The sequence below is a fragment of the Cydia pomonella genome, chromosome 24, assembly GCF_033807575.1.
Source record: "Cydia pomonella isolate Wapato2018A chromosome 24, ilCydPomo1, whole genome shotgun sequence".
In the NCBI taxonomy this organism is placed as follows: Eukaryota; Metazoa; Arthropoda; class Insecta; order Lepidoptera; family Tortricidae; genus Cydia; species Cydia pomonella.
In genome coordinates this window covers 11,833,026-11,849,845 of record NC_084726.1, presented here as the reverse complement: position 1 = coordinate 11,849,845, position 16,820 = coordinate 11,833,026, and the positions used below count along the sequence as shown (strand labels likewise).

At 37.1% G+C, this 16,820-nt stretch overlaps 1 protein-coding gene across 1 annotated transcript; it reads right to left on the bottom strand.

The window, feature by feature from the left end:
- Positions 1 to 4,239: 4,239 nt before the first annotated feature.
- On the bottom strand, positions 4,240 to 7,412 carry LOC133530939 (uncharacterized). Its single transcript, XM_061868998.1, has 2 exons — positions 6,728 to 7,412; positions 4,240 to 6,225 (listed from the first exon to the last, which is right to left on the bottom strand). Exons 1-2 carry the CDS (start codon positions 7,178 to 7,180, stop codon positions 6,094 to 6,096), a joined length of 585 nt encoding a protein of 194 aa, XP_061724982.1. The 5' UTR covers positions 7,181 to 7,412; the 3' UTR covers positions 4,240 to 6,093.
- Between the last annotated feature and the right edge of the window lie 9,408 nt (positions 7,413 to 16,820).

Genomic DNA, 16,820 nt, shown 5'->3' with positions numbered 1-16,820 from the left:
TGTAAAATAGCTGGTTGCAGTCAACTATAAGGCAACCTTTTGGATCTCATAAAACTATCATGCATACGCCGCTCTATGGACAACTCCCTAATATGTCAAGCCGCAAATCCCACGTGAAATGTTTCCATAGGTAAGTCACTTGGACCTTGCACCGTCTGCAGTACCTGAGGCATGTAGCCTAATGGAATATTACACGTAAGGTTCAGACTATCAAGTACTGAAACCGGGATAATAGTAAATAAATGACATGAGTGACCAAGAACGAAAATATACAAGACAATGATATAAGCGTTGCCCTAATATCATGAGATCAGCCATTTTACTAAATTATCATATGCAACGTCACGCAAAAAGTAAGACTGTTAATTAAATTAAAAGCCAGTTGGATTAAGATTTGATACCTTTTGATCAAATATAAGTAAAGATGTATTAGTACTTATGATAACACATTCATAAATACGCTATAAAATTAGGTAGGATCGACGGGGTGTAGTCTGGCTTCACACAACTTTATCACCTTAATATACTGTAAAATAAAATAGCTGGTTGCAGTCAACTATAAGGCAACCTTTTGAATCTCATAAAATTATCATGCATACACCGCTCTATGGACAACTCCCTAATATGTCGAGCCGCAAATCCCACGTGAAATGTTTCCATAGGTAAGTCACTTGGACCTTGCACCGTCTGCAGTACCTGAGGCATGTAGCCTAATGGAATATTACACGTAAGGTTCAGACTATCAAGTACTGAAACCGGGATAATAGTAAATAAATGACATGAGTGACCAAGAACGAAAATATACAAGACAATGATATAAGCGTTGCCCCTAATATCATGAGATCAGCCATTTTACTAAATTATCATATGCGACATCTCGCAAAGAGTACAACTGTTAATTAAATTTAAAGCCAGTCGGTTTAGGATTTGATACCTTTAGTCATAACTGGGATCAATCAAATGCAACGACAATCCCAAATATAACTAAAAACCGCATTGTTAAAACAGCCACTTATAAAACCACTGTGACAGGTTTCAACAACTACAATTGATTAGTAAATATATATAATATCCTCTCAATTGGACATAATCCAAAATGTAATAACCACATTCTAGTCATATGATTTGATTCAATATGACAAATAAATTAGGGCAGGTATAATACATTGGCAAATACAGATCAAACTATATACCAAATGATCAAAATATATACACCCACAATAACATTTCAACATACGTAATATACTTAGGTATGTACCTATAAAACGGAATCATGATCATAAAATAAGTATCAAATAGGCACCAGTTATGTACCTACAAATAAGTAAGCAGTTAGGAATCGTGAATATTATTTAAACCGCTTGTATACTCCTATCATAACTAGACTATGAAATTAAAACCTTTTGTATAATTTATTGAAAGGTTACGTCACCGTTAGGTATTAAGATCTGCTTGATGGGGCTTCGATGCTCTCACATCATGATGAGAAGACAAGGCAAGGCAGGATCAATTCTCGTTCCACGCAAATGGGCGGCGCACTGGATACAATGTGCAGGCGTGAGATACAGATGCGGCGTAGTGCAGCCAGCCTCTTCATGTAGAAGGTAGGTCTTGCATCTGGGCGCCCGTGGCAGTGGGGTTGATCAGGTACCGACGAGGATGCTCGGAGACACCGAGACACTCGAAAGCCGCTGATGGAACAAGACTCGCTCCGCAACCACCGTGAACCGGAAATTGAGACAAAAATAGTGCTTAATATTCTAATCGAGTTAAACATTTACGCCCTACGGAATATATGAAGCTAAGTATCTATATGAATAAAGACAACTAGGCATTCGAAGGAAGAATCATTTCAATTATGATAATCAAACTATAATAGTGGAAGTCAAAGGATCTAAACTTAGTGACGTACAGAAATACCTATAACAGTAGCCACAGTAATTAAGCTACTGTAAGAAGTCATTGAATAAAACCTATAATGTATTGCGACATAATATTACGTCATTAGCCATTTGTATAACATTCTAAATAAATAAGTATTTTGTAAAACTCATTCACCAAACAATTATATCAATCTAGTTTATGAACTTGGTTGCTAATTAAATAAACGTGGCCGTATACCTATATACGCGCGCACAAATAATTACACAACCAATTATTTTTGTAGTATTGTAAAAGGTGAATTATGTATTACATCATAATTAATACACTCAACCTATCAACCTACATTTTCAATCAAAGTGCTGTAATTCACTAACACTGAAACATGAAAGTATGTGATATATAGATATGTCAGGTCAAGGTTGAGATAACATATAAATCAGAACCAACGCACCGTGTCTACTAGCTTGCACCGGAGTGAATCTTCGCCTTCGCCCACATCTGCGAGGTCCGCATCTTGATTTGAAGCGTTGGAGCTCTCGAAGGCAGAACACCCCAGGAATTGATGGCGAGACACGAAGCAGGCGCCCTTAGGATCCGCTGACAGGACTCGATATTCCTCGTACATGAACCGAGAATTCAGAAATAAATAATTTTAAATATATGTTATAACATTTCATGAATTAAATTACCTACACCGTTCGTTGACTTTACGTGTTATACTATATATGGTAATAATGACTGATATTGACGGCTAAACCTACATAAAACGATAAAGAAATGACCGCCAAGTGTAACACAACTAAAGTTATTTATCAACCTAATTGAACACATCTACTTATGCCATCTATATCTAAATCGAGACACATTCCACCCTTGCCATTGAATTAAAACATGGAAAATACATACGTTCCACTTCTTTTCGTAAACGGTTAATCCACAATAATAAACGCGCTCGTTTACTACTAAACACACATTCATTTATTTGCTAATGATTTCACAACTCAAATCAAGTACTTATCGTAATTGAATGCATCTACCTACCCTATAATCATATCACACACGAACGCTGATTTACCTATCTTCAAAATTGATTATATTTAAAAAGCATATACATGATTTAGGAATTCACTGAACAAATGAAATTAAATATCTCAATCCATTTTGCCGTCGTAGTTAAAATAACACTCTCGTTCAAGAATCCGACTTGCGTTCACAGAGCACAAGAATTGTCATCTCGTTCCACAATGAAGGGTACCCAACGCGATCTATTCAACCTACCCGCTATTCATGTATAGAAATAATGATTTTATTTATAGGCAATTCGTTGGTATCAACCAAGCCTACAATCCTACTGATATTAAGCAAACATTGGAGCCTATGAATGAACGAAATATGTATTTTAAGTTTCCTCAAAATATAAAATGATATGCAAATAATTAAGTAGGTATATGAAATTACCGCACCGTAACACGTAGTTGTTTGGCAGCTGGCCCATGATGGTTTTGTGTTTTTCAACACGCCCATGGTCCGGATGAAGCTCCTACAGCTTCCCGCCCATGTTGGCCGTATCCACACGCTAAGCTTCCAACGAAGGTGGCAGCTTATACTCGTATCTGCGAACAAGTTCTAATACACGGTTTTCTTATGATTTGCCACTCACAGTGACAAATTACGAACCTTTAAGACCCGATGCTCGTGAAATGTAGCCCTTTCGGCACCTGCCCGTGGTAGGCTCACACAGTTCTTCACAACCATGGTTCAAGTTCAAGTCAATACGACCCGCGCGTCGCCCATTGCAGTCGCTGTTCTTTTCCTATCTCCTGAAGATGGCCGCTAATAGACGTATCTGCAAACAAGCTTAGACACATGGTTTTCCTTACAACCTAACACTCACAGGATTCCTTCTTGTCTCGACGCTCTGCTGAAGGCAAAAGATCTCGAATCCACTTTGCAGTTCCTTAAATAACCTTGTTCCCCCCATGAGAACCCCTAAACCGCCATGTTAATCCTACTCCTAAGCCCAACCAGAATGCAGAGTTTTGATTGGATAATATTTACTATCCTCGTCTATGATTGGTCACTTTTATTCCCGCGTATTTAGATTGATCTGCCTTACAACAGATGGCATCTCTAAAGATAACATAAATAAATTAAAAGCTTACGAAGTAGTTTATTGTGTTTAATTGATTATTCAATAAACATTACTTCTAGTTTTGTCATTCACCGCCAGATGTCACCGGATGCCACTGTCACATTACAAGTGCGAATATTATGCGCGAAATTCACTCCAAACAAATTCAATAATTTCTAAGAGAGTAAATAAATAAATGTAGATGTCAGCCTGTTACAACAGCTCAATGTCAAAATTTGTTTCTGTTTTATTCGGACTGACTGTACTAGGTTGTAAGTTATCAGATAAGGTGTGAATTTTATTTGAATAATCGCCTAAATTGGTATCGTGTTTGAGATCAATGCTGGTGTTGACGCTTTTAGTGATAAGATGATTATAATAAGTGCCGGAATCGCACTCCTCAGCATAATTTTTAGCAATCATGTTATCAATAAACTTTTTATACGCGTCAGCGAAGGCGGGCTCACGAATCATTCTCCTTTCGAGGCTTAGAAATCTTGATAAAGCTTGCGGGCAGCTATCGGGAACACACTGTATGTTGTCACGCCACGGAAGACCTACTTCATATCTACCGGTCGGTAAGCGTGTGGTGGTAGCATCAAGAATCTCGACGGCACGGGAGTCTAGCTTGCTAAATAGAGTCTCGCGCTTAGAGATACCGAGCGAGTCGAGTTTGTATTGCTCCTTTATCAGTGACTCCAGGCGTTCATTTCCAGAAGGTTCAGTGCGGTCTAACTGACAATGGTTGACGAACTCGACTGGCTTGGTTTTGCTACTCGTTGGTCCATACAAAGTCCACCCAAGCAAAGTGCGACAAGCGGCGGGCTCGTTACGTCTGCCTTCACAAACCTCGCGACATATTGACAGATGCCAATGCTCAGCACCAATAAGTACGGTTGGTGTAGCGTCAGCATATGTCAAGTATTCGGCTAGGTCTTTTAAGTGAGCATAAGATTCAATAGTCTCTCTAGATAGAGTTTGTTCGTTCAAGCCTAACGATTGTACAGCCTTAGCATGATTTACCAAATGGATATCAGATTCATATTTACCTCTTATGTAAAAGTCAACGTATCTTACCTTTGTAGTTTTTTGTAAACCCATGATACCATTGACAGTTATGAACTCTTCAGGTCCTATTAAACCTAAGCGAGCAGCCACTTTACAATCGATCATAGTCGCAGTGCTGCCATCATCGAGAAACGCGAAGGTTTCATAGCTGCCATTTGGCCCTGACAGTGTCACTGGTAAAACTTTCAACATTGTAATATTTGAACATATTTCATTAGATGTTTTATGTTGATTACACGATATACCTATATTTGACACAGTCACATTATTGTCCGACACCTGGATATCACTTTCAGCCGCAGGAACGCAAATGACGTTATTAATCCGTGTATCGGGTGTAGGCGGTGATCTAAACGTATCCTGCCTGCCGTGCAAAAGAGGGTTGTGTCGAAAAGTACAACCATCGACCCCGCAAGGGTTGCTTTTGCATAATTTCCATAGGTGTGAGTTGTCTTTTAGACATTTATAACAAACTTTGTGTTCACGCAACCATCGCCACCTATCGTCAACAGATAACGACGTAAATTGAGTACAGTTTTTAATATTGTGGGATTTTTTACAATAAACACACTCTATGTTACCAGTTGTTTTATTTTTATCATGAGTGACGGCATGTATATTTTCACGTTTAAATGGTTTATTCATTGGAAAATGTACTCGTGATTGTTGCGGTATAGACATAGAAAGCCCTACTTCTGGCGATAAAGCGAATTTAATATAGCGTTCGTGTTCGCGTGTTAGAAAGTCAGATAAAAGTTCTAACTTTGACTTGAGATGGTTTGACGTTTCTGACAAATCTGACGCATAATCAGACCATCTCATTTTCATTAAAGGGTTAAATTTTCCTAGAATATTATGAAACAGATCTGGCGATTGTAAATATTCTCGTAGGCCGAGTAATTTCATAGTAGACAAAGAATTGCGTACCTTATTAGCGAAAATACCTATCTCCTTTAGGTCAGGCCCGAGCCGAGGCAGCGTTTTTAAAATCTGTACTTCGCCGAAGACAATCATTTCGGGACAAGCAAATGTACGTTCGAGTGCTGCCATGATATCTTCGGAAGCTGCCGCGGTGTTGAGTAAAGAGGCGACGGCCTCCCGGGCGGGCCCGCGGAGTGCGTTGTATAGACGCGCCGTATTTTCTGCGGGGGAATAAGAAGTTTTAGTACTATCAAATAAGTATTTAAATTGAAGCCATTGTGACGAGTTGCCATAGAAAATTGGAAGCTCAATTTTAGCTTTTCTTGGCACGTCTCGTGCGGCGAGCGCTTTAGCTGCGGCAGCCGTATCGGCAATAGCTTGTAAAAGCGTGGCAGAGCCGGTTATTGGCTCGGTTTGGTCTTGACGGCGGCGGCACTCTTCATTTTCATGATCATTATTAATAAAATCAATCACTGCATTATCGTGGCCGTTTTGACGTTTGACGTCTTCACGCAATAAAGGTGAATTAATACGGTTATTTACTACATTACACTCTACAGTAGGTTCTGGACGTAAATTTATAGGGGGATCGGCAGTCTTGGTGGTAACTACCGCTATATGAGGCGGAATAGTTACACCCACTTCGGCCCGTGTGTCTACGGGTTGCCTTTCCTGATTTACGTCACGAACCCAAGATGCTGTACGAGAATATGCATTACTAACCGTGTGATTGGATCGCTCCTCGGCTTCTAAGGCGGCTATTTTCGCTTCAAGTTCAAGCTGTTCTACCTGTTTAAACTGCTCAAGGAGTTTCCGTAGGTTGTCGAGCTCGCGTTGAAAGAGCTCCTGTTCCCTTTCTATGCTTTTGCGGGCCAAGTGGGCCTCCGCGGTCAATCGTCGTGCCCTAATCGTGGCCGATGATCGCGTAGAGCTCGAAGCGCGAGACCTGCAACTGAGGGGAACATTAACTTGTTCGGCGCTGGTGCCGGTTGGGAGGCACTCGCGAGACGTCCCGGGGATTTGCGGGTCGGAAGCCGCGGGTGGTACGGTGGCGTCGGCCGCACCGTGGTCCAACATTTTGGACTGGCCGAGCCTACCCGTGGCAGGGGTACCCGTTTCCGAGCGCGTCATTTTAGCGCTTTTAGCCGACTGCTTGGTTTTAGATCGCAAGATCATGAGTGAGGAAGAAGGACCAAAATAAAGAAGAGGGAATTTCGATAGCTAAAGTGGAAAATAATCAATAAACCAGGCAGTCGACTAGTTTCGATGGATTTATTTTGCGAACTGACGTACAAAAATATAAACAGTCAAAATAACATTAGAATTTAAATATGGAATTAAAAAAGAACTTAAGACTAGACATAGATAATAGTGTAAACGTATCAAAACCTATTTACATATACACCCTTAACACACGACTCTCCGATAAAATGTCATAAATGATAAATGCGCTGCAGATCTCTGGCATTATTTACTGCCTTCAGCTTCCTGTATATTTTAATAATCGAATTATCTGGCTATTGTTAATAGGGCTAATTAATTTTATGCCGATTATACACAACACAACACAACGATAATACATAAAAGATGCATTTGTTTATTTCCATTAAGAAAATCTTAGAATGACTGTGAAAATGTTATATACATTAAAAAAAAACGAATTAGAATAGAATATAATAGGTACATTACAGACTGTACAGTGCAATATTAATTAACTATGTAATTTGAATCAAATTCCAAATATATTTATGGTCCCGGGTTCAAATCCTGGTAAGGGCATTTATTCGTGTGATGAGCATGGATATTTGTTCCTGAGTCATGGGTGTTTTCTATGTTTTTAAGTATATATAAATATTTATATATTATATATATCGTTGTCTAAGTACCCTCAACACAAGCGTTATTGAGCTTACTGTGGGACTTAGTCAATTTGTGTAATAATGTTCTATAATATAATATAATATTTATTATTTAACGTATGTGAAAAAACAGGATCATCCTGTAACACTACACTTTTAAAGACACACACGCCAAGACCCTAACTACCTCTGGATTTGAACCTATGAATAAATCCCATTCATGAGTCGTGGGAGACTAATAATTACTCAACTATAAGGAGTTTAACAGCATACGGACGGTTCAAAAGGTTTACTATCACTGACATTTGTACGCAAATTAAAATGAACTTTAAGTCTATTAGAACTTGGTTGAATTTTGTTTGGCGATTTGTCGGCAGAGTAGGGCAACCTTTTTTAGCTGTAAGACAAGATTAGGTTGATTTTTAAGATGGACACCATTACAATTTTGATGTCTTCAAATTAAGGCAATTATGAAGTTTTTAGCTTGGGATTTTGGAGGCTAGATGCTTTAAGATGAGAGGCTCAAATATTACGCTAAGGAGTGTTTAATATAATATATTATGATACGAATGCTTGTGTTATAAAAATATATAAGTAATGAAATGACAACGCCTTTGCGGTATTTATACTTATAGTACCTATCTGCCAAGTAAATAAAAATCACGGTTAATTTTTATTGAATAACCATTATTATTACGTTGACTTCAATCTGGAGGTTGCGGGTTCGAACCCCGGCTCTTAATTATTTTTAGGATTCTGTACCTCAAAAGGAAAAAACCCTTATATAGGATCACTCGTGCGTCTGTCTGTCTGTCCGTCCGTCTGTCACAGCCCATTTGCTCCGAAACTACTTTACCAATTAATTTGAAATTTGATACGCCTGTGACCCAAAGATAGACATGTAACGTCAATAAATGTTAAAAAGAGTGGACAAATTTAAGTACCTGGGCCACTGGGTCACGGACACACTGTCTGACATCGAGGACATCGAGCGGGAGCGCCGGGCGCTGTGTGTCCGCTGTAACATGTTGTCCCGCAGGTTTGCACGTGTTAGTAAAGAAGTAAAATTAATATTGTTCAAAGCTTTTTGTCAAACTTTCTACACGTGCGGTCTGTGGGCCAACTTTACGCAGCGGGCGTATAGCGCTCTGCGTGTCCAATATAATGATGCATTTAGGATGCTGTTCAGGTTGCCGCGGTATTGTAATGCCTCAGCGATGTTTGCTGAGGCACGAACAGACTGTTTTTTCGCCATCATGAGGAAGCGATGCGCGTCACTCCTCACTCGTAGCCGAAGCAGCACGAACAGCATCCTAAGTACGCTGGCGCAGCGTTGGGACTCGCCCCTAATCAAGCGGTACGTGCAGCTACACTCACCTGTTGCTGTGCCGCCGCGAAACTTATAATTGTTATGTAATGTTTTGTTTTGTTTGTTTTGTCCAATTGGTTGTTTTGTCTAATTAACTGTAATACTAACTCTAGATACACAAGTCATTGTTACCTAATCCTATGGACGTCAAGTTCGAAATAAATATTTCAATTTCAATAAATACGAGTACATTTTAAACATACTTTTAGGTCCACTTTTAGGGGTTAAATGAGAAAATTAAAAATGAAGTTTTGCAAACTATTTTGTGTTATATATCAAATGAAAGGGCTCATGTGAGAATCTAATTTTTTTTTCTTGGAAAAATAGTTAAGAAGTTATTCAAGGAAATAGGTAAAAAAAAAAAAAAAAAAACGATAAGCAGCTGATTTTGCTAGGTCCCTTGTAATTATTTTAATTTTAATGATATTTCATGTAATATTAAGCTGTTTAAGTGTGTATTAAATAGTTTTAACATTAAGTTTTATGTATACATAATAAGTGAAGTGCTTTAGTGACGTTTACGTGTCTTGTAATATCTCAAATTTGTAGCCGTTATAGGTTATACATTTGAAATCTGTGTTCGCCTTAAAATCCTTTCTGGTTGTTTTTATCACTAGTAATTACTAAGTGTGCGTATAATAAAGCGTAAATCATTGCACAGGGTTAGAACACAGTGTAGACATAGTCAATCGTCACTATTTCATGTAAGTACGTACCTAAATATCACTTGGCTTGAGTAAGCGAATCCTTGTTTTTTTTCGGTTTAATATAATAAAAAAAAACATCTACAATGCTAACCCGCAGAGCAGCCGTAGCGGCTCGCCAGCAGGAGACTGATAAACTCCAACTTACCTTGCTGGAATTGAAAAAATCCAAGGAATCTTGTGCTCAATTGCTTAGTGAAAGAGAAGACAGTGAGAAGGAGCTATTATTAGTACTTAATAGCAATGATAAGCTGAAAAAGCAACTGTGTTCTTTAGAAACTGACTATAATAATGTAAATTCAGAGCGGGCCCAGCTTCAGGAGACGGTTGACAGGTTCACTGAGTGTAGTGCTGCCTATGAGCAGGCCCTGAAGGACATCAACTCATTGGAGAGAGCACTGCACGACGCCCACGAACAAATCTACGAGCTACAGGAGGCCCAAAACAATGTAGCAGCAGCACACACTCAGACCTTATTCGAAGAACTGGTTCGGCCCGACTCTCAGTTGGTTACCGCACCAATTGAAAACCCTGTGGCCACTACAGATTTAGCCAATGATACCACCACACCAAGGTTAGTAAGTTGCAGCGGAAACAAACTAAAGAAATATATTAAATTAAATAGACTTATTAAAAAAAAACAAAAGTTGTCAAAAATAAATAAATTGTTTTTTAAAAAATTGAGATTTTGTAAAGTTAATGTAAGCTTAGTGGATGAGTTAGATTTATACTCTGCTCAGTTAGAACATAGTAAATTACAATATGAAACTGACACACAGACATTAAAATTAAAAGTTCAGAGTTTGGAGGATTCAATTAAATCCTTAGATGCAATAAATGAGAGTTCAAAAAAAGTTATCAATGAATATTCTTTAGCCATGGATGATTTAATATCCCAAATTAGGCAAAATTCAGAGCGGGTTGAGTCTCTGACCAATGGCCAGTCATGTGCTTGTATGCAAATGAATGGTCATTCGTCGAGTGGAGCACTCGAGCCGAACCTGTGTGACAGTTTGACTCCATCACAACAAAATGATAATAGCTCCTTCCACACTACACAACAAAGCACACCTGAACCTAATGTCATTATGTACTGTGATGAAATTGGAAGCAATATGAGCACATTTTTAAACTATTACTTAAAGGGACTTAGTACAATCAACAATTGTCTGCCTCATAGTAGCCTTGAAAATCTCTCAAAACGAATTTTAAATGATAGTACTATTAATTCAAAGACAACACTGCTTATTCTTATGGGGAATAGGGGTAATGTGAATAAAAATAATTTAATAAAATTCTTTGAACAATTAAAGACACTTATAGTAAATGAAATTATTATTTTCACATTCCCCTATTGTGATCAAATGTCAGAGGCAGAAAATAACACTAGGTGTAAGTTAAATATATTTTTATATAATCTTTGTACATATAGTGATAAGTTTAGTATAATTGACACTAACAAATTTGTTAGCAAATACCATATGCCTATGGTTTTTTGGACTAAAGGTAAGTTATACCTTTCAAATTATTATAAAAGACAAATAGCTTTGTCGCTATCATATTTGTTTGACATTTCTGCCAAAAATTTGGCAGTTTATCCTGCTTCTATTGAGCAGACCGGTATGAACTTGGTTTTGGTTCCAGTCATAACCAATAATTTAAATTAGCTCTTAAGACAAAAGAATCTGTCTCTGGCAATTTAGCTTTTAGTAAATCTGATGAAAAATACTGCAAACATGGAATGTACATCCACCTGGTGCATCAAAACATTCAATGTATTAGAGGAAAAGATTTACAGATTGAACTTTTTTTTAATGATTATAATATTGATATTTTATGTATTACTGAACATTGGTTGAATAATAATGAATTAATGCCTCAATTTAATAATCACCAGGTGGGCAGTTCGTTCACCAGACTTAGTTCCATACATGGTGGGTCATTAATTATATTAAATAGTCAGTTAAAATTTAAGGAACGTAAGGACATTGTATCCATGTCTGTTGAGCGGACTATAGAACTAAGTGCAGTAGAATTGGAGCAATTTATTGTTGTCTGTGTGTATAGGCCGCCTTTAAGTAATTTTGAAATATTTGAAAGCATAATGGAATCCGTCCTACTTAAAATATCACCTTCTAGTAAGAAATTACTTATATGCGGCGACTATAATGTAAATATTTTGGAAAATTCAACAGTAAGTTGTAGATTGTTGAATCTTTTCAAATCATGTAATCTCAACCACATGTTTATGGAGCCTACTAGAGTGACTGCCACTAGTGCCACCTGTATAGATAATATTTTCACTGATATTTTTCCTACCGCTAAAAATGTAATCAGCAAGTTAGAATCAGACCACTTAGGCCAATTAATGGTGTTTGAGGCTGTAAGGAAAAATACCTTGCGAAAACAAATAACTTTTGTACCAGTAACCTCTGACCGCGTGGAACGAATGAAACAAAGTTTAATTCAGGCGCTACCCTTTCTGTCTTCCAACATGAGTCCTAATGATATGTATAATTCATTCTTTCACACTTTTATGGAAAATTATAATGCGATATTTACTACAAAATCGGTCATGGTTAGTGATGCATCAGTTTTTAGTGAGTGGGCTACTGCAGAGTTACATCAACGAAGACGTGCATTGTATGCCTTGTATGAGGAACGGCGGTTCAATACGAGTGATGAATTTAAGGAATATGTTAAACAATATTCGAAGAAGTTTAAAATAGATTGCCATATCGCAAAGCGTAATTATTTAAGTCAAACAATAAAAACTAGCTCTGATATAATTAAAACAACGTGGAAAGTAATTAATGTGGAGACTGGTAGATCAAAGCAAAGGATGAAAGATCTTAAACTAAAAATTGATGACAAAATCGTAGATTCCAGTTTAGATGTAGCAACAGAATTTGAAAAATTCTTCACCGAGGTACCAGCTTCCACAACTAAGAACTTAAATTCATCACCCTCGTCTGCCGTTACACTGTTAGAAGAGAATGTCCCAGAATGTACTAGAAACCTTAATTTTGAACATGTGAGTGCCTCAGATATATTAAAGGCGTTTAAATCAATTAATGTAAAAAAAACTAGTGACCTTTGGGGAGTCTCCGTTCATACTGTCAAATCCTTAATAGAAGTTGTAGCGCCTGACCTGGTAGTTATATTTAATAACAGTGTTGACTGCGGTGAGTTTCCTGATCTAATGAAACATAGTAAAGTCACTCCTTTATTTAAATCAGGTAGCACATCCGACCCCACTAACTTTAGACCGATATCAGTGTTACCAACATTCAGCAAAATTTTTGAAAAAATAGTTTTGAGTCAGTTATTGAAACATTTTAACATTAATAATCAAATGCACAACAAACAATTTGGTTTTACACGGGGTCGCTCAACAACCGACGCTGGTGTTGAGCTAATTAAACAGATCTTCGATGCCTGGGAGGAGTCACAGGATGCTTTAGGTATCTTCTGTGACTTATCTAAGGCCTTCGATTGCGTCTGTCATGAAACATTGATCAGGAAACTGCACTATTATGGAGTAAGAGGCTCGGCACTGAATTTAATAAAGTCTTATTTACACGGTAGAATACAAAGGGTTGATGTGGGTGGACAGCGATCACCGGGGTCATTGGTCTCTATGGGTGTACCGCAGAGATCAATATTGGGGCCGTTCCTGTTCCTTATCTACATTAATGACCTGCCTTACCTTGTAAAGACCCACCATGACATAGTATTGTTTGCAGACGATACCTCACTTATTTTCAAAGTCAAACGACAGCAACAAGCTTGCAGTGATGTAAACAATGCTATTTCTAAAGTAGTAAATTGGTTTAATGTTAATAATTTATTGTTAAATGAGAAAAAGACTAAGTGCATTAAGTTTGTTACAAGTCACATAAGAAATGAGCAAACAGGTGTCATTGTCAAGGATGAGGAATTGGAACTAGTAGATAGCACAGTTTTTCTTGGTATAACTTTAGATTCTAAACTACAATGGGGTCCCCATATTGCTAATCTCTCGAATAGACTGAGTTCTGCAGCTTTTGCAGTGAGCAAGATCCGTCAGTTAACAGACGTGAAAACAGCTCGATTAGTTTACTTTAGTTACTTTCATAGCATTATGTCATATGGTATTTTACTATGGGGTAGTGCTTCAGAGATAAATACCATTTTTGTTCTGCAGAAGAGGGCTATTCGTGCAATATATAAAATGTACCATAGAGACACACTTAGAGATAAGTTTAAGGACATTAACATAATGACAGTGCACTGTCAATATATTTATGAGAATATTCTGTATGTACATAAAAACATTGCCAGTTTTAAGAAAAACTGTGAAATACATAATATTAATACTAGAAATAAGCATAAGCTCGCAGTGCCCTTCACTAGGCTCCATAAAACTAAGAAATCATTCATGGGTAATTGTGTAAGATTTTACAATAAACTTCCTAATATTATAACTGAATTGACTGTTAGTAAATTTAAAAATTATGTAAAACGTAAGCTTATCTCTAAAGCCTATTATAGCACACAAGACTACATGAATGATGAAACACCGTGGGATTAAGTGTGATTGTAAAGAATGAATTATTTATTGTTATGTTATTAATGATGAAATTGATAATTCAATGTATATATATACCGTATTTTTTGACATTTAGATTTTATTCTAGAAAGGTTCTAGACTAGTATTTTTATACAATTTTGATGTTTGACGATCTTTTTGTGAAATTCTTATTATTAAGTTTACCATATCTATAATAGTTCAATGTTTTTTTTAGAACAATAATAACTGCATCAATAAATTGCTCTGATATTTAGATTAAGATGATATTTGTAAAATTTGACGATTTAAAAGTGCTTGTTGCTAGGCCTATTTGAATAAAGAATATTTTGAATTGAATTGAATTAGGCAAAAAATTACCATTCATTTATTACCTTTATCTCAGAAACTACTAGGTCTAAAATTTTGAAATAAACATACAAAATAATTCTTTACCTAAAGATGACAGGAAAATATATTAGAAATCTACAGTCAAGTGTGAGTCGAATTTCAAAACATTTTTTATTTATTTTGAACTTTTCACTTCCAAGTAGTAATTTGGAAGCATTTTCAATACACCTACTTACATTTAAAATGCCAATAATAAAATTTAAATTATTTATATAGAGTAGATTTTCTTAATATTGTGAAATCATGTTTTTTCACCATCTTTACTATCTATTTTAAGAAAATATTTACCATTAAGAGGTGAAAAAAACCCACAAAAGGATACATTTAGCCCTATAATATGTCATCCCCATCACATAAAAATTACCCTTCGCCATTAAGTTTAATTGAATATGAACTTCGCCATAAGGCGGTCATTAAAGTTTTTTTACCACCAAGGAATCGTCAAAAACCGCACCTTGTATTTAAATTCTCATCCGCTAACCATTCGTTCTATGACAACATATCCATTGCTTCTCATATATAAGCCTATCTGGAACCAACCTTGTAATTTCCATATTGAACCAGCAATGTATGTGGTGCATAGCGATAGGTTTTGAAAGCTGTGGTCGAACGAAATAAGACGTTTTATCGAAGAATATACTTCCAATGGGACAGGTGGCGATTACAGTGTAGGACAATTTAAGTGCTCACTTAATTGCATTTATTTCGAGTAACATGACTATACAATTTGTAGAATACACTATAAAACTTAAAACCTAAATCTAAAAATAAATAATACTAAACTTAAAATAAAATACTAAAAAATATCCCCCTGCGGCATGGTGCCGTAGATACTGGCAGCATTTCCTCGCTGTATTGCAAGACTAATTCTTTGAGCGAGGAAGCTGCCAGCTCTGCGGTCGCCGGTGACCTCTGCTAACCTTTTTGAAAGGTCCTTAAAGAGCTTAAGGGCACTTGGACCCCACGGGCCAAGGGTCTCGACGCCAAAAGGTATGAAATTGTATTCGGCGCCGAGACCCCTATATTTGGTCATTTTTAAATTTTCGGCTGCTTCTGCCGCCGCGCCGACCTTAGCAGATGTGCCGTGGAGATGAGACGGGGCTAGGGTGTCTACACAAGTGGCGTCCCATACCAGCACCCGTCCCAACAATATCCCGTTGCATTTACAATTTTTCTACAAAACAAATGATAATTAGGTACCTACTTGTTTTAGCCTATTTAAATGTCGACTGGTCTGGCTTAGTGGGTAGTGACCCAGCCTATGTAGCCGATAATCCTGGGCTCGAATCCCGATAAGGGCATGTATTTGTGTGATGAGCACAGATAATTTTCCTGAGTCATGGATGTTTTCTATGTATTTAAGTAATTATTTGTATATTACATATATCGTTGTCTGAGTACCCACAACACAAGCTTTCTTGAGCTTACCGTGGGACTCAGTCAATTTGTGAAAGAATGTCCCTATAATATTTATTTAAATAACGTTAAATACTTGGAAGACAAAATATATCATGAAATAAGTCTATCTTCTCTTCTTCCACACTTCAATATCCTGTTTTATCGTGCCAAATCGTAATTTTACCATTTCTCTTTTGGATGTGATGAAAGTCAAAACGCATTCTTATAGACATAAACCGTTGCATCATCTATTAAAACTGTGTATTTTATAAGAAATCTCATTCAATTTGATATTTATATCTTTCTTGCCTGATACATTTATTAGAACTAAAGCACTGCTTATTAAATTTTGGTGATAAGAATCCCCGGAAAGAAAACTTTATCCCAATTACCATTAACTGGAAGGAAATAATAACCAATGACGACAATGATTAAAGTTACAGATCGCCTCATTCACGAAGACGTGTGCCTTGACTCGTATCGTTATGTCATTGATGGTTAGATTTGACAATTCTGCGTGTCATCG

Coding starts and splice junctions, on each gene's coding strand:
- LOC133530939 (XM_061868998.1), bottom strand. CDS start 7,180: ATGATCTTGCGATCTAAAACCAAGCAGTCGGCTAAAAGCGCTAAAATG. Junction 6,226..6,727: donor AGGAGCGATCCAATCACACG/GTTAGTAATGCA, acceptor ATTCCCCCGCAG/AAAATACGGCGCGTCTATAC.